Source organism: Globicephala melas, chromosome 13 (assembly GCF_963455315.2).
Source record: "Globicephala melas chromosome 13, mGloMel1.2, whole genome shotgun sequence".
In the NCBI taxonomy this organism is placed as follows: Eukaryota; Metazoa; Chordata; class Mammalia; order Artiodactyla; family Delphinidae; genus Globicephala; species Globicephala melas.
This window is the reverse complement of record NC_083326.1, coordinates 45,750,414-45,773,042: the sequence shown is the minus strand read 5'-3', so window position 1 is coordinate 45,773,042 and position 22,629 is coordinate 45,750,414. Positions and strand designations below refer to the sequence as shown.

General features: G+C 40.6%; 1 protein-coding gene across 1 annotated transcript in view; it reads right to left on the bottom strand.

Annotated features, from left to right (window-relative positions):
* Window positions 1–2,213: 2,213 nt before the first annotated feature.
* CDH2 (cadherin 2) overlaps window positions 2,214–22,629 on the bottom strand; it is a 216,107-nt gene continuing 195,691 nt past the window's right edge. Inside the window, exons 15-16 of the mRNA XM_030876459.2 lie at window positions 13,581–13,745; window positions 2,214–3,613 (exon numbers count right to left, since the gene is read on the bottom strand). Of these exons, the coding sequence (XP_030732319.1) occupies window positions 3,407–3,613; window positions 13,581–13,745 (372 nt within the window). The 3' untranslated portion in view covers window positions 2,214–3,406. The remainder of the gene's footprint in view (window positions 3,614–13,580; window positions 13,746–22,629) is intronic.

Below are 22,629 nucleotides of genomic sequence, written 5' to 3'. Positions count from 1 at the left end.
TTACAGACCACTACAATAAAGTGGATATCGCTATAGAGCCACACACATTTTTTCTGGTTTCCTGGTGCACATAAAAGTTATGTTTAGGGCTTCCCTGATGGCGCAGTGGTTGGAGAGTCCGCCTGCCAATGCAGCGGACGCGGGTTTGTGTCCCGGTCCGGGAAGATCCCACATGCCGCGGAGCGGCTGGGCCCATGAGCCATGGCCGCTGGGCCTGCGCGTCTGGAGCCTGTGCTCCGCAACGGGAGAGGCCACAACAGTGAGGCCCGCATATCGCAAAAAAAAAAAAAAGTTATGTTTACACCATACTGTAGTCTACTAAGTAGGCATCAGCATTATGTCTAAAAGAATGCACTTACCTTAATTAAAAAATACTTTATTGCTAAAAAAATGCTAACCATCATCTGAGGCTTCAGTGAGTAATAATCTTTTATGCTGGTGGAGGGTTTATAATATTGCAAGAATTACCAAAATGTGACACAGAAACAAGCAGTTACGCAAATGCTGTTGTAAAAATGGCATGATAGATGTGCTCCACGCAGGGTTGCCACAAACCTTCATTTTGTAAAAAAATGCAGTATCTGCAAAGCGCAATAAAGCAAAGGGCAATAGAACAATGTATGCCTGTGTTAGAGATAGTCTGTGACTGAACATCAACCATAAGAAAGTAATTGGGGGACTTCCCTGGTGGCACAGTGGTTAAGAATCCACCTGCCAATTCAGGGGACACGAGTTCGATCCCTGGTCTGGGAAGATGCCACATGCCGTGGAGCAACTAAGCCTGTGCGCCACAACTACTGAAGCCTGCACGCCTAGAGCCCATGCTCCGCAACAAGGGAAGCCACTGCAATGAGAAGCCTGCTCACCGCAATGAAGAGTAGTCCCCGCTCACTGCAACTAAAGAAAGTCTGAGCGCATTAAGGAAGACCCAACACAGCCAAAAATAAATAAAATTAAAAAAAAGAAAGTAATTATATTTGTTTACCTGAGTGCTGCGAATTTTAAATGTTGCAACATTTGAATTTAAGAAGATAGTTCAGTTTTCATTTGGATGTACAGCAGCACAGAGGTGCAGTCTAAAAATCCATTAAAAAAAAAAAGACTTCCAATTAGCAAATTAGTAAGTTTCATTATGAAAATTCCCAGAGGTAAGGTCTGGCATTCAATGATTAGAAAAGTAACAAGAAACTATTGCTTACAGAGTGAATCAATAGAAAAGTAAATTTCACTAATATAAAATTATCTTTAAGTTAAGCAAAAAACCACATGGAGTTAATTAGAGGAGGTATATTGTGTAAGTTTTTTTCAAAGTGTACAACATAAGCATATGTAGTGAGATAACGATCATGAGGGATACAGGAAAATAGAGTGAGAATTTTTTCAAGTCTCTTAAAATCCATTTATGAATCATAGTATGACACTGAACAGTTTTACAGAACTGAGTAAGGTGGTTTTGCTTTTCTGTCCTCTGTGACTACATCAGGCTCCTACTGTACTATATGCTTGAAGTTTGTTAAGAGAGTAGATCTTAAGTGTTCTCACCACACATACACAAAAAGGGTAACTATGTGAGGTGATAGATTCATTAAATAACATGATTGTGGAAATCATTTCACAACGTATACGTATATCAAGTCATCACATCGTACACTTCAAATATACAAAATTTTGTCAGTTATACCTCTTTAATAAAGCTGGGGGGAAAAAAAGGTCCAGTCAATGAATAGAAGTCAGACCAAAGTGTATTTCACTAGATACATCAAACAATGGCTTCAACAGATTGCCTGGGAATTCCTGGCATCCGCTGCAGTTTCCAGGGCCAGCTCTAGCCCTTTTTAGTGAGCTTTTCTTTAAACTGGTGCTCTAGTGGGAAAGGCCCGTTGGAGTCAGTTGTAACCACAAGCATGAGCAGAAGGGCATAAAGGATGTTAGGAATGACACAAAGTTCACTGAACTTAAGGATGTGATTTGTATACCACCTTCAGTGTAGTCTATTCTTGTGTCACTCGATGTTTTTCTTCTATGATGAGAAGATCCACAGTGGTTCTCTCTGCTGCCCACTGGACACGGCTGCCACGCTAAGGCTTTCAGTGGTGAACAGTGCAAGAACTAATACACGCTTTTGTACTACGGTTCTCAACGCAACTCCAGGACCTGGATCTTTGCAACATTCAAAGCAGCTCAAGTAGAAAAGAAAAAGTTCAAACCAGTCACCAGATCCAAAATTAGCATTTTATTCAGAACGCTGGGGTCAGAGGTGTATCATTTATATTCTGGTACACAATACAGAGGCAAAGCTGTTGTCAGAAGTCTCTCCAGTTTAAAAGCTTTTTTTTTCATTTTTTTAAAAAAACACACACTTTAGTAGTGCCACCAGTGTCAGGCCACCCCTTTCGTTTCTTATGTTTCCTTTTTTTTTTTTTGGTACAAATTATGTAAAACATTTGTGCTAAGAACTTTTCTCCCTCCCCAAACAAAAATGAAAATAAAAAATAAAAAAAATAAAAAAATTAAAAATTGAGTATTCTAACTACAGCTCAACAACTGAATCAAATGTCACTGTTTTGTAAATACTTTATCCATAACGAAAGATATAAACATGCAAAAAACCTGAATCCAGTCCAAATAATACATACACGTGTTCTGAAGTTTCTGCACTTCTCCATAGACTATGCCAATAAAACATTATGTACACATACCATTTTTACAGTGAAGTGGAAAAAATACAGTAAATAAAAAAGTGTACATGGATTAAGCCCAAAATGTGTCTAACATTCTAGTTTATGAAAAAATTCAATTTTGCTACAAATTGGTGATATGAAAACTCCCTTTATTTGCAACCAGCTGCATAAGTTTTAAGATTTTAGTGGAAAAAAAAAAACAAAAAAAAACTAAAGTCTAAATCTAGAAGTAATGTACATTTTCCAATCTCATGGTCTCATCCCCCAAGATAATAAAATTGCTCCATGAGTGGTTTTGTCTCTTTAATTCCGTATTTTTAATAAAAGCAAATGCATTGTAACAAAAGCGTGTCGAAGCATATCATGGTTTAACTTACTGCTCCCACCACAAAATATTTTGTCTTTTACTTATCGTTTCAGAAATCAGTACCATTAAAGCCTTAAACATAAAACTAATTCCAATCTGAAAAAGGTACAAAAAGGCACATAAAATCCCAGTGCTTCTGTACTGTAAAATTCAAGTGTAACTGAGCTCAGTGTCTTTCCAAACAGTATTGGATCACTGATATTCCCTCTGAGCCCAAACTGGTTTACAGCCTCTGCCACAGCCTCCAGCAAGCACTGTGCTAGTAGACTACAAAGTTCAAGCCTAGCTTCTGAATGCTTTTTGGGAATATCAGTTGAAATTGTTTGTACTTGTCCAAAAGCGAAGTTCACCCTGAAGTTCAGTCATCACCTCCACCGTACATGTCGGCGAGTTTCTTGAAGCGGGGCCCCCAGTCGTTCAGGTAGTCATAATCCTGGTCGCCTCCACTACTGGAGGAGTTCAGGGAGCTCAAGGACCCGGCCGTGGAACCACTGCCTTCATAGTCAAACACTAAGAGGGAGTCATACGGCGGAGCTGTGGGATCGTTGTCAGCAGCTTTAAGGCCCTGCAGTTTGGAAGACAAGAAAAGGATGAAGAGAGGGTTACAATTAGCAACTCCACAAGCAGACGCTAGTGGTCCCGTGGCATCAAACACTTGTTTTTAAGTTTCCACCTGCAGACCACCGCATTTGCAACCCAGAGAAACTGGGGTTATCACCATGTTTGAAAGTTAGACAAAAACTAACTGTTGTCTTTTCCTCTGCGAAGAAAGAAGCCTAAGGAGTCTAGCCCAGTGAGGCCGAAACATACCACGGGACAGGGTTCATTGGAGAATGCGTTTGACAGGTGACAGAAATGAATGGCCAACTGCCTGAAGCTGTGAGGGGGAAGACCTTAAATGAAGTCTGGAAATGCATTCCTGTAACAGTACATCGGGCAAGACCAGTTTTGAATAATTACTGGAAGAGTAAGTTACATGAAATAATACAGAAGGCTATGAAATCATGTGGTATGTGGACCCTAATCTATGTAGGGTCAGTCAGAGGATTCTGACAACAGACTGGCTTAAAAGGAATTATAGGCAAGGCAAAAAGAGAGACATAGAAATGAGTGCCACATGATCCTTGCCCTCTGTAAGCTTACAGTCTAGCATAACAGACATTATTGTAGTATGAAATAAATGATAAACAAGTACCAAAACTATGAAGTCTAGACAAGAATTATCAGAATGCTGAAAACAAACTTCGACCGGCGATGAGAACTACGTGTCCAAGGAGGAAGTGGCATTCTATTTGTCATAAATTTGGAAAGATGTCAAAGGAAGAAAGAAGACGGGCCAGATGTGATTACAATACAAGGAACATTATTCACTAAATCATTTATGTTCTCAACAGAACATAAAATGTGAAATTAATTGATAAATTGTGATCAGGTATTATTTTTTAAGAACGGAGTGACTTCTAGCTCCCACAGGCTTTAGAAACGTCATGATCCAATATCAATACATAGTATAAACATTGAGGAAGAGGATCCTGCCAATGTAAAGTAATATGTGTATACATGGCTCTTAAAAAGAACTGGAAAAATAAGAATCAATGAAATGCTTATCAATACACTTAACTCCTGCAAAAAGATGCTTTCTTTATACATAACTCATGTATCTGAAGCTATCGTAATTCATAATTATGCTCTACAAAACTTTAAAGATTTAATACTATGTCTTTTTGCCACATACTAAGTATTTTTTTTATACTAAAAATACTAAGTATTTTTTTCTCTAATTTTTTCCCACTTCCATTCTAGTAAGTCCAAGATATACCAATGTTAGTCTCCAAACAATCATTCTCTTTTCCCACAACCCTTAGATGTAGACATAGAAAATGGACTTGAGGACACAGGGTGGGAGGGGGAAGCTGGGACGAAGTGAGAGTAGCATCGACATACATACACTACCGAATGTAAAATAGCTAGTGGGAAGCAGCCGCATAGCACAGGGAGATCAGATTGGTGCTTTGCTATGACCTAGAGGGGTGGGATAGGAAGGATGGGAGGGAGGCTTATGAGGGAGGGGATATGGGGACATATGTATGCATATAGCTGATTCACTTTGGTGTACAACAGAAACTAACACAGTATTGTGAAGCAATTATACTCCAATAAAGATTAAAAAAAAAATGCCGGTGGGCTTATGGTGGCTTCACTCATCCAAGACGTGATGAACTGTCCATCTTCAGATCAGTCCTTCCAATCCATATGTGTTTTATGAGTACATATATGTTTTCTATCAGTAGAAAGGAGGAGGGAGAGGGAAAAGAGCATGAAAATTAAGGTCAGAGTCAGCACACGTAGTGGTTAAGAGCTCAGACTCTGGGGCGACGCGCTCCGCACAGTACTAGCTGTGGGACCTGGGCTAAGCTCTACCAGCTTCATTTCCTCATCTGCAACTGTAATCACAGTAATAGGATCATTACGGAGACCAAATAAAATAAAGGGACCCAAGGGCTCACCACAGTGTCTGGCACTTGTTAGAGCTCAAGGAATATTAGTGATTTTTTTTTATTTAATTTTTAAGGTTAGAGAAAAAGATTCTTGCTTTGGAATTTGAAAAAAAGAAAAATAGATGTGAAGACATAGCATTTTAGAAACAAAATGGCAGCTGCTGGACTTCAATCAAAAACCAGAAAGAAAAGTACACCCTACTGCTTCCCCATCCCAAAGTCTGTCTCACCAACAATCCTAACCTTCAATTAAACACCACTGTTCCTCTCCTCAGGTGGACTATAACCCAGACATGCCTGTGTAAAGTAAAATAAAACAAGTCTTCCTTGAACTACTTCAGTGTATAAAACACAAATAATTTTGGATAGGAGTTTCTTGATCATATTTACGGAATAAGCTACAGGGCAATTCTGTTAAGACGGAGAACTGCAAACTCCCAATTTCTCAAAATTCCTAATTTCTTTTTGTGGTAGATTGTGTTACTGTCCTCAGTGATTCACCATCCTCTCCCTGTGGGTGGATCACACGCCCGCAGCACCACAAGTGCCTCTCTGGAGCCAGCTGACTTCCCTAACCCACTGTCAGGCTTGGCTACCCGACTGGCGTTGGCCAATGAATGGAAGCAGCTGCGTGGAGGAGACTCGAAGAGTCTAACATGCTTCCACCAGTCCCCTCGCCTTTCCCCCTCTGCCAGGAGAAGAGCCTGCCCCAGGGGAAAGTTTTCCTTCTGCCTGGATCCTGAAATACAGAAGATATGTGAATCATGGCATCAGCACCAAACTGGAAATACGGAAAGGTGAAGACGAACTTGAAAGGGTCAATGGCAGGGCATCATGTGTGCCTGGATTCCCTGGAGATGAAAACCATGGCCTGTGCTTCCTGTGACTTAAAATAAATGCTAGACGCTCCCTGGTCTTCACCAGTGTGTTAAAGGGCCCAAGACTCTTCATCAAATGTCTATGCCACCTAATTAATTTCCTTAAAACAAATATAACACTGGTGAGAATCCAGCTCCATACTCACCACCGAGGTTCTCAAAAATATTTCTTAAAAATTTTTTTAATCTCCTGCCCTGACTTTCTGGTCATTCTGATAGCTGTTGAATCTATGCTTTACTTCTTTTTTAAAAAAGGGGTTCAGGCTATAAAACCCCTGAGAGGTCACTGTGCTAGCCAGAACATCAAACACTGCCTCAGGTTTTCATGATTACAAAAGAGCAAAACCCAGTGAAGTTTTCAAGAATTCTTAGGCAAGAGCCGTCTTTCTAGGCTGAAGGTTAAGAACTTTAAGTCCCCTCCACTTGGAGAGCACTGATTTGTATCCGAGAATAAAATATGACTGTTCCGGCTGAGGCATTATATCAATTCCGGGTAGTATTTTGGTAATTCTAAAAAGTTCATAGTCAAGTCCTGAGAAACTGATGGTGACAGGCCGGCAACCAGGGTGAACGTACCGATAAATCTGGGAGTAGGAGGCGGGGCACACGAGCTCTGGTCCTCCCTTATGGGATTCCTTTATTTGTACGTGTGGACACCCCTTCACATGATGTGTGACACGCTGTTGCCACATTTACAAGCTAACTGCATGTGTTTCTCTCTCCCTACCTGGGTTTCTCTAAATCTAGAAGAGGATGTGCTTGTTTCACCTTTCCTGGACAGGCAGAGCTTGAACTCTGGATAAATCTGAACTAGTTTCCATAGTGAACTGCCTCTGTCAAATCAAAGAGCTGTGGCCCTGGCTGAATTCTTGCTGAGCTTATATTTATAGACTTCTGATCCCATGCTTTATGGATGGAGACATGCTTCTATAGGGACTATAAAAAACCCACATTCTTGGGTGAGGGAACACACGAAGGAGGTAAGAGGAAAGAGGTCCTATTGATCCCTTACATCCAGTCCTCTATTGTCTCAAATCCACCGCCTTAGTTCAGGTCATCATTATATCCTGCCTGGACCACAGCAAAGGCCTGACTGGTCTCCCTGTCCCCAGGACTATTCCTGCTTTTTTGGGGGGGGTGCGGTGTGCAGCTTGTGAGATCTTAGTTCACAGACTAGGGATGGAACCCAGGCCCTCGGTAGTGAAAGCGCAGAGCCTTAATCACTGGACTGCCAGGGAATTCCCTATTCCTGTTTCTTACTTACAAACAACTATTGGTTCCTTTTTCAGACGTTATTTGATTATTTGATGTCAATCCTCCCCACGCCAAGTAAAACTTTCTGATTGCTATCCCCTACAGCAGTGTTTCCAAAATAAGGGAGGAGTCCCCCTAGGTGTATGCAAGATGATTTTTAATTGGTGCACAGGCACTTTAAAACAATTTATTTAAAAAAAAGTTACAATTGATTAAAAGTTTAATAAGTACATCATAGATGAAGTTTGCAGACATGGAAAAAACTAGGTGTTACTCAAATGCCTGATGCCTGATGTTAGAGTAAGCTATAGGATGATGTCAAAACCCTCTGAGGAGCATTCAGTGGACCTAATCTGTTCACCCACCTCTTCTGTTGCAACTCTTCTCAATTCCAGCAACCATAACTGAATTATTCACCAAAATCTCCCCAAACCTAAAAAAGTCATGTTCTTAGTGTACCTCCATGTTATTTATGCATTCATTTCCTGCTAGCTGAAATGTGATTCCTTTTGTTTAAAATGTCCCATCTCATATTTTTTCATTTAATTTCCATCCATCCATCCATCCACTGTTAAAAATGTCACTTCTGGGCTTCCCTGGTGCGCCTGGTGGCGCAGTGGTTGAGAGTCCGCCTGCCGATGCAGGGGACACGGGTTCGTGCCCCGGTCCGGGAAGATCCCACATGCCGCGGAGCGGCTGGGCCCGTGAGCTACGGCAACTGAGCCTGCGTGTCCAGAGCCTGTGCTCCGCAACGGGAGAGGCCACAGTAGTGAGAGGCCCACATACCGCAAAAAAAAAAAAAAAAAAAAAAAGTCACTTCTGCTGCCTGGAAGTTTTCCCCTAACCATGACCGAGAGTAATTCCTGTGGTCTCTCTGGTCCTCTTTACTTCTATTGCCATGTTTTGGTTACACTAGATTGTGACATCCCTTTCTGCTGAGGTGGTGTTGTATTCATTTCATATCCGCTGTCCAAAACACTGCTTGACATCCAGTAAGTATTCTAGATGGTAGCTTTGTACTGTTGTCCTGGGCTTAATTTTTTCTCCTCAGCACCTCGTTCATGTTTCTATCTATACCTTTCAGAAGAAGCTAGGATTTAGGTTTAAAATCTCTGCGGACATAAAAGTATACCATGATCACATGACAGTGGAATTCTGTGACTTACCAACGCCAACATGACTATGTCTCCTTCTGGGAAATTCATTTTACTGAAAGCATTTTTTTTTTTTTTTGAAAAGGAGAGGTTTCTATCTGTTTTATTTACAGTTATAGGGCAGTAGAAAGTTTTTACTCCTGAATAGTAACTTGTAATGATAATACAATACTAATAATAATTAAGAGATTTTACTATGCAACAGTCACTATACCAAGCACTTTACATCGATTTTATTATTCATTCCTCACTGCAATCTTAGTAGAAGGGTCTATTCTCACCCCCATTTTATGAATAAGAAAACTAGAAATCCAAGTGGTTACGTCCAAGGACCTTGACCTTGTACAAGGTCACAGAGCTGTTAAATGAGGCACCTGGATTTGAACTAAAACGCCTAACTCTTGTAGGAGAAGACAAAGATATTTTTAAAAGAACATGTTAAATTTAATGAATAGGAGAAAAAAGGCAACAATTTTAAACTTCAGGAGTTTTAAACAAAGTATTCCAGGAGCACCTTCCATAAGTTTTTTAATAATATTAATCAAAAGTCAGTCCTTTAATAGAAATATGTCCTTGGTTTTTAGATTCCTGAGATAAAGAAATATACAGAATTAGTATCGTTACTGGAGGTATGCTAATATCTACTGTCGGGCTGAGATTAAATGACACTGTTTCAACTCTTCACCATCTGAAGGTCTTGTTTAAAAATCTCAAAATAGAATGAAATTCTGTGTTTAAAATTCAAAAATGTGTGATTTGTTTTACCCTACCTACCATCTGGAAATGCTATCATTTTTGAGATTTATTATTTAAATAAGCAAACTAGAAAAATTTCTCATGCGTTTACCTATTCCTTACACCTGTAAACACACTCCAATTATAATCACCACTATATTCTTCTTCCTTTGGAACATTCGGTATTATGCTAAACCAAATAAAACCTGGGGATAAAGAAATCTGTTTGTATTTTAAGTGTATTTATAAAATGTGCTTGAGTTCTTTCTAGGTGACTGCAACCACTTTTAAAACTTTACCTGTATTTATTTTTATCTGTCCAATTATAGAAAGATACTGTACAAGTCTTAATGCGTGTCTTAGGTGGAAGAATCTACACAGTGAGTCTGAATGTAATCTCTGATTTAGGCCTTTGAACAGTTTGATCTCTTTGGACTTTTCCACAGACCTGACCATCACATCCCTCGACCCTCTTTTTAGTTGTTTTCTGTGACACCTTAAACGCCTTAGACTTTCTTTTTCCTGTGTCCAAAAGTAGGGCATTTCTAGGTATAGATTTTGGGTTCCCCTTTCTACTCCATATTCCTCTGCCTTACAATCACATTCAATTTCAAGGATTCAGTAGCCATTTGGGGAATAATTTCCAAATGTGATCCTTTTGTCCATTCATGTACTCACCGAACCAGTGTGCCCCACAATGATTCCCCAGGGATACACCTCTTCCACTGGACCACAGGAGGGCCCTGAGGGGAGGTAGAAGGGATGCTTGGGATAGGAGTCATGGAGGGAGGCGAGTTCTAGGTACATTGGGATGTTGCAGGATGGTGCCCACCCATACTCTGTGTCCCTGACCCTTCTTGGTCTGGTAAGGACTTAACTAATATCTAGAAAAAGGGCAAAGGACACTCCAGGCAGGAAAAACACTGTGGGAACTGGTGCTGGCATGGAATCACAAGCTGAGAAGAAATTACAAGTAGAGGTCTCTGTTGCTGGCCTGTAGGATGCAGGTAGGGGAGGGGCCTGAGATGAAGCCGGACCACCTAATAAGAACCAGATCTAATGGGTGTCCTCTGCCTGGCAAAGTAAGAGTTCAGATACTGGAACGTTTGCCTGGCACAGAGATCACGCTAGCAGCAGCGCAGGGAACTCACACAGAGAGAATCTCTGTCTAATGTCTTATCTACACATCACTGGCACAGGATGTACACACCATAGATATTCGGTAGTTATCTGGTAAATGAATAATCCTTAACCAAGCTCAAGATGATTTCCAAATGAGCCATTTCTAACAAATGCAGACAATTTTCAGAGTATGAATGGGTTGTATTCTGGAAGTTAATCGGCAAGTCAGTTGTTCAGAACAAACTTCTTCATATATGTATTCACGCATGTTTGCTACGACCTCCAGCCACTTTATAGACTGTGTACCTGGGCGCTGTTTTAGGAAAAGGCGATTCCAAACGGAAATTCCTACTGTGTACCTTTTCCTACTGTGGCATTAGAAGGGTTGGGCAACTGAACCTTACTAACTAGATACTCTCCTCTCTCTACTGAAGAAAATCCAGTCATGTTAAAAAAAAAAAAAAAAATGAGTGAACGCACCAGACACAAACACAAGGTACACAAAACACACAACTTGGAACAGCCAATATCCTCACTTCCTGAATGTAATCGGCACCAGTGAGAGTGAAAGCCTCTAGACATGGGCCCCAGTGAATCCCAGCCAAATGCAGATGGGTGATGCTCATGGCTGCATGCCCTACACGCCCGCCACAGTCCTTGAATTCCTTGAAACAACAGAATCTAAGAGTTATGCAACATAGTAGATGTTTAGGTTACACAAAGAAGAACGGGAAATGGCCCCCGTTTCAGAGAGAATGGACGCACTCATAAGGAAGAAATAAATACTAACAGTGACACCCCATGGTGAGGGAGAGTCTTGTAACCTTCCCAGGGGTATCAAAGGGGCTTCACAGAGAAGGGGCGCTTGAGTTGAATCTGAAGGCTAAATGAGTGTCTCACTGAAGGTCAAGAAGGAAGGGCTTTGCAAAAGTTATAGTTAAACCTGTGATGCTTTTGAGGAACTACAAATAGTTCAGGGGGCTGCAGCACAGAAAGGGAATGTGGAGGGAAGAGAGGGCAGGAATCAGATTACAGACAGCCTTAGAAATGACCCTTAGTGCTTGAATTTTATCACGAGAAAAGCAGAGTGTCCTGGATGGGATGGAAGCCCACGGAACAGTGACACTTCAGGGACTGGCAGAAACATTCAGGTAAGTATTTGCTGAATTACACTAAAGCCAGAAGTCTTGCTTGAAAAAAATCCAGTGCCTACACCTACAGTCAAAGGTTCACTATATCTTGAAACCTGACAACCACAGGAATAAATAATTTCTTGTAATGACGAAAGCTAAATTAGAAGTAAAATCATCAGAAGTAAAATCATCAGGCACTCTTATATATTCAAAAATATCTAGTTATATATATATATATTATATTTTATATAATATATATGTTTTATATAATATATATTATATTTATATCATATATATTCCTGCTAATTCCCCTAACCAGGCCTATATGTATATAAGTAATCTGGAAAAGTCGGGGCATATTTTTGTACATAAAGGAGTTACCAGCATCCTGTTTTTGCCTTCTATCAGCTTTTAAATCGTGTCTACTACAAATTAACCCATTACCAATTTAACAGAAGTGAACAGATAAGTTCAAAAAGTAGCATGTATTTTAGGAATAGATAGTAATGAATATTGTAAAGACAGATAAGCTAATTTTGTTTCAAAACTTTTCCTACAAACTATAAGAGCATCTAAAAATCTAAGGTAGATTGATTATGTAGATGTAATATACAACTATTTCAAGGAAGCCCAGGAAAAGAGTCTTATCTGCACGAGACTGAAGGCAATATATACAACAGATGCTTTCCACTTTGTAAGGCACTGAGACCAATTCTAATCTTGGAGATTCTGAGTGGGAGCATCTGGCCAGAGAACACAGGCCCTGCCATATATTCGCGATCAATATCAATATGTTATCATTTTCTTATACTAACAATAAAAATTCGAAAGAAGAATTGCAAGGCTTCCCTGGTGGCGCAGTGGTTGAGAGTCCACCTGCCGATGCAGGGGACACGGGTTCGTGCCCCGGTCCGGGAAGATCCCACATGCCGCGGAGCGGCTGGGCCCATGAGCCATGGCCGCTAAGCCTGCGCGTCCGGAGCCTGTGCTCCGTAATGGGAGAGGCCACGACAGTGAGAGGCCAGCGTACCGCAAAAAAAAAAAAAAAAGAATTGCAGTAAAACTGTAGACATGATCAAAAGAAGCAGTATAAATCATCTGACTTCAAAACTTAAGGATTAAGTGTAGCAGAACTCTTGGTCAGTAATGAAATAAGAGAATACCATAATAATTTTGACAGTGGAAATCATATCTGTTATATTCAAGAGAATTAGCTGCCTCTTGCAGAAGCTCTTAAAACTCCTCAACTAGACAAGTATTTAAATCACTTACATAATATTTAATTTAGCTGCTCTTCCTGTTAATCTCATATGATGGACCTCTCGTTGGGTAGGCACTGAATTCTCACCATTTGTGGCATTCAAAGGGTACAGTGTGAGGAAAATGAAAGTGAACTCTTATTACATGTATCGGTGTTAATAACTGAAATTAGAATTCACTATAATATCGTTAGCCTATTTATTACTTGTAATCTAGGGAAAAAATTCTTTTGGAGAGAGTGTGACTAATACTGATAATATATACGGATGTCATTTACAAATGCAGAACATTAGTTGATCCGTCTCTTTTGGGCTGACCAAAGCCATCTCATCTGTTCTCTGTTACTGAAGCCACATTTCCTTTTGCATAAACTTAGGAAAAAGAATTGTGTTTTAATGAACTACATAGCTGTATTCCCAGCAACTTGTGGTCTCCATAGTACTAACTGTTAGCATAAAATGAACACCCTTATAAAAAAAAGTGAGTCTCTCTTTGCACCTCATTAATAAAGTCACCGATGTCCCCAGGGTGCGGGGCTGCAGATCGAACCGGGTACTGGGGCTCAGCATGGATGGGTCTCTCATCCAACCGTCGGATTCCGACCGGCTTGATGGCATCTGGCTCCATGGTATCAGGCTGCTGGAGCTGGCTCAAATCATAGTCCTGCAAGAGACAAAACCAACACCCCATGGGAGACGGGCATTAAGATGGAAAGTTACCACCTCTGTTTTTAAACTCATACCCAGAATGCATAGAAATGAATGAAATTTAACATAATGGAAAAGTTGCCACTAGGAGCTTTTCATGTTATGATTAAATATTTCTTTCACGCAGCTCTTTCTTCTGTGTTTTTCATTTCGACAGTCTGTGTGCCATCTGCTTTCCTATGTTCCTCATCAGTTTCCAATGGGAAACAGCAGTGAGATGAGGTCCCACTACAAAGTGACTAAAAAACCGACTAGAAAATATAGTTGTACCATAGAAGTAAAAGTACTAGCTTAATGTTGATGGGGTTCAGGACAGCTACCCCAAACTATGGCATCGTGGCATATTAAATATCTGAAGCTCAAGCACTCTTTTTAAAAACGGCAGAAGCAGGAACATCCCTCTGACTCTTCCCACCTCACCCTTCTTCCCTGAAACAGGTCGTAACGTTCCCATGTGAAAAGCCCCCTCCTGGACCAGGAGGAGGAAAGTCCTCTTCATCATCAGAGACTAGGATTTGGGACCTAGAACTCTGCACAAACAAACCTTTCTTTAATGATAAAAGAATTACGTGTTTATGATATAAAACTCAGAAAATAAAAAAGCTATAAAGAAAGCAATCTCATCTGTAATTCTGCAATGCGGCGGTCATATTTGGGTGTATTTTATTACTATAATGAAATGTTATTTTTTTAAAAAAATTTTTATTGGAGTATAGTTGATTTACAATGTTGTGTTAGTTTCCAAGCGAATCAGTTATACATATACATATATCCACTCTTTTCTAGATTGTTTTCCCATATAGGCCATTACAGAGTATTGAGTAGAGTTCCTTGTTCTATACAGTAGGTCCTTATTAGTTATCTATTTTATTATATACAGTAGTGTGTATATGTCAATCCCAGTCTCCCAATTTATCCCTCCCTCCCTTACCCCTGATAGCCATAAGTTTGTTTTCTACATCTGTAACTCTATTTCTGTTTTGTAGATAAGTTCATTTGTACCCTTGTTTTAGATTCCACATATAAATGATATCATATATTTGTCTTTCTCTGTCTGACTTACTTCACTCAATATGGCAATCTCTAGGTCCATCCATGTTGCTGCAAATGGCATTATTTCTTTTTCTTTTTTTACGGCAAACCTTCTTAAAATAACTCTTAACTTCCTAGTTACTTCACCATTTACTACTCTCAGCCCAAACCCTTTGTCTTGTCAATTCTTTACAAATTTACTGTTTCTTTGTCTAAAGGGTATAAGCTCTTCTTGCTCTGGTCACTTCTTCAGGTCTTCATTCTCTTGTGAAGGTCCCCATGTACAGGTAAAAGTTTGATCAAACGTGTGTGCTCTTCTCTTGTTAATCTGTCTTTGTTGGTTTAATTTTCAGACTCAGCCAGGGACCTGAGGAGGGTCGAGAAAACTTTTTCCTCCCCTACAATGTTATATTGCTTTCATATTAAAAGAAACTGTTGCAAGTGTATTTTCCTTTACTTAGAGGAAGGCATTAGTTCATCAAGGTTTCAAAACCACTTCACTCCTCCCTCCCTTCAGTGGTCTAGAGCAGGGGTCCCCAACCCCCAGGGCACAGACCAGGCCCCACAGTAGGAGGTGGGCGGCGGGTGAGAGAGTGAAGATTCATCTGTATTTACAGCCGCTCTCCATCGCTCTCATTACCACCTGAGCTCCGCCTCCTGTCAGCATTATGGTGAGTTGTATAATCATTTCATTATATATTACAATGTAATAATAATAGAAATAAAGTGCACAATGAATATAATGCACTTGAATCATCCCCAAGCCACCACCCCACCCCACTCTGGTCCGTGGAAAAATTGTCTTCCACAAAACCGGTCCCTGGTGCCAAAGAGGTTGGGGACCGCTGGTCTAGAGTCTGCAAACTATTGTTGGTGGGTCCAGTCTGATCTGTGGCCTGTTTTTCTTGAAGAATGGCTTTTACATTTTTAAAGGATTATTTAAAACAACGGTAACAATAAAGAAGACAAAGAATATTCTACGGAGACTATATGTGGCCCCCAAAGCCTTGCTATCTAGCCCTTTAAAGAAAAAGTTTTCCAACCTCTGGCCCAGAGGTAAGAAGCCAGGGAGTGTGGATTCTCTTCTGGTGCAGTCCTGTGGGAATGTCTTGGAAATAACAGCCTGTTCACTTTGAGGGGCAGAGAAGAACTTGGGAAGAAGGATGCTCTGGGCATTGGGTGGACCTTCAGAACTACTTTCAGCTTTAGCATCAGCCAGCTGGACAGGAATGTCCAAAGACACTAACTATAATGTGGAAATGCATCAGAATTTTAGGTTTGGGCAAATACTTTATAGTTTTCAAACCTCTAAATTCTGGTGATATAAAACGTCACATCCCCAGCTTAACTGAAATTCTCTAATTCACTGTTGATATTTACAGAAAGTACAGATTTGCTGGTACTCTTTTTAGTTCAGGCTTCATCTCTGTCTGAAACCAGCTCAAAACTGTTTACAGTTATCTCTATAGTGGTTTTGATTCATTCGACGCTTGAATATTTACCATGTTCTGGCAATGCTCGAGATCCTTTACATATGTTTGCTCATTTAATGCTCTGAACAACACTGTGTGACGTTAAGTTTTATTATCCTCATTTAAGAATTGAGGAAACTGAGTCTCAAATCACCCAAGTCATCTGTCGATGGCTCCATATCTACTGAGACACAGAGACAGGCTCTGACTTCAAATGGATTAGACTCTAAAGCCTAGCTCCTGGCGCAGGCATCCGGGAAGGCGAGTCAAGTCCCAGCTACAAGGTTGGATGGATGAGGGAGAAGGGGCAGGAAGGTGAAGAATGATTAAAACAACAAAGGAGTCACTGACATTCAACCCACTATGTACCAGGAGCTATACCAGCCTCCTGTAAGTGTCTTCTCACTGATACTTCTCCTTTCTTCTTTCTGAAGAATGCTTTATTACCATAATTTTAGATGAAGAAACAGACTCGGAAAGGTTGAGTAACTTGTCCAAGGTCACACAGCTGGTATTCGATTGACGTGAGAATCAAAACCAGGTGTGTCTGACTTCCAAATGTCAATCTAACACTGAGCTCTGTTCGTTGAGACGCCCTAGTTGTTCTGACAACCCTCCCCTAAACAACTCTTAACCAAGGGCTTCAACTAAGCCAACGAGTGAAGGCACTCAGGAAAAGCTCCTCCTCTGAGGGATGTACAAGGTGTTACGGGAGGGGAGGCAGGCACACAGAGTAGGACAAGCCAGAGTGGGATGTACGGTTGGTACATCGCCAAGTATAAAACGCTCAGAGAGGGAAAGAGCGCGTTAGGTTCGAACCTTGAATGACACGTGGGTTTGGGAGAAAGGACCATTCTGGTGGAATCAACAGCGTGAGCAAAGGCATGGGGATGCTGTCTCCTTTTGTGAGGGTAGAGTATTTCAAAGCACCCATACAAAACTTGAGTGAAAACACCTTGATCTTGCACACATGGGCTCCATTTAAAATTTTATAGGACGTGTGAGTTATTTATAGACTATCTTAAGGCAGAGGCACATAATGGTATGACAGACGGGAAAGCCTTTGAAATGTTAAAATGTTATACAAAATAAAAAGAGGGCTTCATTTAGAGAATTCTGAACGCTTACATATGAAGAAGCATCGTTTTCCAGGTGATGTTTAATTACATAACTACCAAGCTTAACAGAGGGGCTTAGCCATGAGTAAGCGTGTCTTCTGACAATGATGGAAGCTTTTTTTTTTTTTTTTTTTTTTTTTTGCGATATGCAGGCCTCTCACTGTTGTGGCCTCTCCCGTTGCGGAGCACAGGCTCCGGACGTGCAGGCTCAGCGGCCATGGCTCACGGGCCTAGCGGCTCCGCGGCATGTGGGATCTTCCCGGACCGGGGCACGAACCCGTGTCCCCTGCATCGGCAGGCAGACTCTCAACCACTGCGCCACCAGGGAAGCCCGGAAGCTTTTTGTAGAAAGGGAAAAACAGACTCTAAGTACAGGGATGATGACAGTTAATAAATATTTTTACACTGAGGGTGAAAAATGCTCTATTAGAGATCTCAATTACATGAAATTAAGTAATTGAATCTTATGCTCAAGGACTGTCTTTAACCTGGTGACACATTCCTTGACCGTCCTCAGTATATCACGACAACTCCATATAAGAATACAGAGTGATTTCTTTGGCATAACTGGAGCCACGAGAGGCAGTGGGATGTTTCTTACGTGGAAAGGACTTGTCCACCTTGATTTCTTATACAGCTCCCACTATATCCAAAGGTTACAAGCAGAAATGCATTATGTTTGGTTGACAGCGTTGAAAAAATTTTCTAATAAGTTGTCAACACTCAGACTTTGGGATATTTTGCCTGCAAATAGGAAGATGTGGTGTAAAACCAGGCTTAACTTCTGACACAGAAAGCTGTTACAGCTGAGAGCATCTATCTCGTTTGGACAAGGACAGACCGTCCACTTGGCCTGCTTCGCTTATTAGTGTACACATGCACGAGCATATTCATTTACAGATTCTTACCTTCCTTTCGATAGCCCTTTCCTACTATCTTAAGAACCAGAGCAGGAAGTCTAAAGATGTCTGTGGTCAATATGTCAGGCCCATAGAAAGTGCTCACTAAAAATGTGTTGAATAAAAGTCTCAGGGATGACATTCATGCCAGATGTGCACAAGAGCAAGAAATGTGCTTTGGATCGCGTGACACACCATGGCAGTGATTCACAATGGGGAGGAAGGGAAAAAGACCCTGGGTCCCACTGCTGACACTCTTGGCCATGGTGAGTACCTCCCCCTCCGTGATGCAAACGTGTCATGTTCCTCAGATACACTGATATCTAAAAAAGAGGCACAAACCCACTGATTTACAGGAAACTAGAATTTGGGTTAAAACACGCGGCTTAACTCTTCTCTGTGATGGTTTCCCTTGTCTATTGCAAATACGGGATATGAAAATCTGATGGTGGTATGAAGTGGGCAGAAGTGTCTTCAGATCACAGAGACGGTTTTTCTGTCCACATCCATCTGTGCTCTATGGCAGAGTCCTGCCCCGAGGATCCAATTTTAAGCCTTTTGGTAAGGGGTCACTCTATGTGAAATTATACACCCTAAATTATATATCTTTATAATCCCATGATGCTTTACTTAAACACACAAATTACAGCATGTAGGATAAGAATTCTAAAGAGAATTACAGAGACTGAAAACATTCTCAGGGTCACTGGGTTCATGGCCTTACTTCTGAAGATTAGAAAAAACCCCAGAAGAAATCTTTATTTGGTTCCTAAAACTCTCTAGAGAAACAGTGGATCTGAAAATTCTCTTACAATTGTCAACCTTACTTTGTCAACATTAACTTCCCAGAGAAATCCAGTTTTCAAACTAAGGCCATGGAAAATCTTATTTTAACTAACGTTTGGAATATGTGTTATTTGGCAATGGTCATGAGAAGCAGGCATAGAATTAGGGTTTTTAGATATAAACATTGCAAGTAACTGAAAACACTTCTTTTTGGGTCTATGATTTAAAATGTCTTAAAGGTGACACAATTCTGGGAGAGTTACTAAGAAGTTAGTCAGCAGCTTTAACTCTGGTTCTGTCTTTTCTTATTAAATTCCACTGACTTGCAATGATCTATAATTGGTTCAGAAAATGATACCACGAATTGACCTGAAGGCATTTGGTTACGTTTAAATAAAATAAAATGCTGCTTCAGTATAAAGTGAAATTCTAGATTCCCAGGCAAAAATTTCAGAAAGCTCTGTGGCTGGTAGAATCTACAGAATCGTGCAATTATGTCTTTTTTTTTTTTAATTTATTAATTTATTTATTTATTTGCGGTACGCGGGCCTCTCACTGTTGTGGCCTCCCCCATTGCGGAGCACAGGCTCCGGACGCGGAGGCTCAGCGGCCATGGCTCACGGGCCCAGCCGCTCCGCGGCATGTGGGATCCTCCCGGACCAGGGCACGAACCCATGTCCCCTGCATCGGCAGGCGGACTCTCAACCACTGCGCCACCAGGGAAGCCCCAATTACGTCTGTTTTATAGAGCGATGAAAATATTCATTTACCGTTTCATGAGTATCCAAAGAGAGCTTACTGGGTGCCTGATGCCATTTTTAGCTCTGAGAGTGTGAAAGAAGGAAACCAGCCTTTACCTGGTGCCCATCATCTGTCAGGAGTTACCTTAGGTGCCTCCTTATGTGATATCTCAGACGCTCCAAGCAAAATCCTGCCAAGAGAGTGCTGTTCTATCCCATTGATTCCCGTAACTCAGAGAGGTTAATGATCTGCCCAAGATCATGGACTCAGTGAAACAGTGTGGAAGGAGCAAACAGAGACCACCAGAGCAAGCAAAATAACAACTAAAAAAAGCTGTATCTTCATATATAGAGAATAGAACTGTGGCTGTCAAGGGCGGGGCGGGGTGAGGGAGGGAAGGACTGGAAGTTTGGGATTAGCAGATGCAAACTATTACATATCAGACGGAAAAACAACAAGGTCCTACTGTATAGCACAGGGAACTACATTCAATATCCTGTGATAAACCATAATGGAAAAGAATATGAAAAACAATATATATTTGTATACCTGAGTCACTTTGCTGTACAGGAGAAATTAAACACAACATTGTAAACCAACTATTCTTCAAAAAAAAGGCTGTACCTTGTTGCCTGGGCCAGTGAAGAAAGGGACAGAAGAGTTTGCTGAAGGGGGGAAAATGAGGGGCTTTAAGAGCCAGAAGGGAAGTTCAAGGTGGTTATGCTAACTAGGCCGTGGAATCCAGGACTCTGGTCTGCGCACAGCCGGTTAAAGCCTCACTGACTTTCAGTCAGAAAGGAGTCTTCACTTGGGTCCAACAACAGTCTGTCACGTGAGGGAGGGGGAGGGCTCTCAAAGTTCCTGGTCCTTTCTCAGCCTCTACCGGTGAGAACCAGGGATGGAACACAAGAGCCAGTTTGGCTGGTTGGTACAAGTGGAAAATGTTCCTTTTACAGTAGCAAAGGCAAGTAACTTTCAAATTCCCATATAGATAAGGTAAATATTTTTAATGTTTCAAGACTGAGTGAGAGAAATAAAAATACTAACATGAAAGTAAATGGACAAAATTCTCAAGGGGAAAAAAAAAGGTACCCGATACCTTTTACTTTTTCTTGCCTGTGGCAAAGGTAAGAAACCCTTCAGTCAGCCACAAAAAGGAATGGAAGATGGAAAAGGAGAACATTATTACCTCACCCTATATAGCTCCTGGCATTAAAATAATTGAATAAAATAACGATAAGGTGTCAACACATTACTATACAGCCGCTGACAGCTAAGTTGAATACACTTGCAAGCTTTATGTAAATTACATTACAACCTGATTTTCTTTCCCAGTGAGGTGTAGTTACGATGGTTAGCTATTTACACAGGGGAATTGATGTGGAAAACGAGGTTGATTCTAGGGATTACGAAAGCCCCCAAAACAAAAGATTTGCTAACAGCTTTTCTGGTTTAAATCATAAGCCTAATAGAAATAAAGTAACTTGGAGACTTAACATATAGATGAAGGTCCCCCATTCTGTTTTCATCTCACTGGAGAGCCACTTTACCACTCCCCACAGTGGGAGGGAGGTGAGTCTCCATTAAACACATTCATGGCTTCTGCTTCCGTGGTTTACCGTTCATGCTGCCCTGTCACAGCTTCTTTTAAAATTCTGTTTTCGAGAATGAGCACATTCTTTGGTGCAAAATTGTGGTTCTGCTTCAGAAACTGGCACTGTTGAAATTTTGTCACAACTTATTTCCCATTGTAAAATTATGGCACGTTTTTCTGGAAACACATGCAGCAAATACAATGCAATTCAATTTGATTCAACAAAGTCTTTCTGAAGAGTCTCTTGGGCCACAGACTCGTTTACTGACCTCATAGAGCTTTTAGTCTAGTGTCTTTTAAAAGGACACATTTAAAGCTAATATAAATTTAACATAATAGATAAAACTATTACAAAAATATGGAAAATGAAGGTGTAAGGAGCTGTGAAAGAGGTGTTGCTGAAAGAAATAAGGATGTGGATACACAAAGCATTTCTAGCAGAGTAACAGGGGCTTCAGAAAGATGATATGCTTCTCTCAAAATGTAAGATTTATTTTTTACCCTGATGTTTGTAATTTCCCATTCTTTCCATGTAATTCAGTTACTGCCTTATAAACATGGACATGTTTTTTTAACCCTTTCAAGCACTGTCTTGGGAGACAAAAAGTATAGCTTTCTGAATGCATCTTCAGTAATACATTCTCACCCCAAGCCCCAACTTCTCCTTACGTAAAACAAAAATGTCACCACTCTGAAAAGGTCAAGGTCATTCTGTCTTAGCGTGACCTATTATTCTACCTTGGAGGAAATCTAAAGATAGGTAATAAAGGAATAAATAATAATAGTAATAAATAAATAATAGTAATAAATAATAAATAATAAAGGAATGGCAGTATTTGGTTGGGAATATGGTGACGGCATCAAAATCCTTCACTCGTTTATGTCACGTTGTTTTGGAATTTCCTAAAGAGATATAGTCTTTGTTTTAAGATAAATTTACAAATGAAATCAATACAGAAAAGGGAGTATAGTATTGTGATTTTAAAAAATGGATTCTGAAATCAGAGCATCTGGATTCAAATCCCGGCTCTACCCTATCTATCTGGGTGACCTTGGGCAGATTACATACACTTCCTGTGCTAACCTTCAGAGTATTCAACCTTTGGACAAAAGAGTGAATGAAGACTTCATTAATGGAAAGACGTCTATAGCAGGGATCAACTTTTCCTGTAAGACCTGATAGTAAATATTTCAGGGT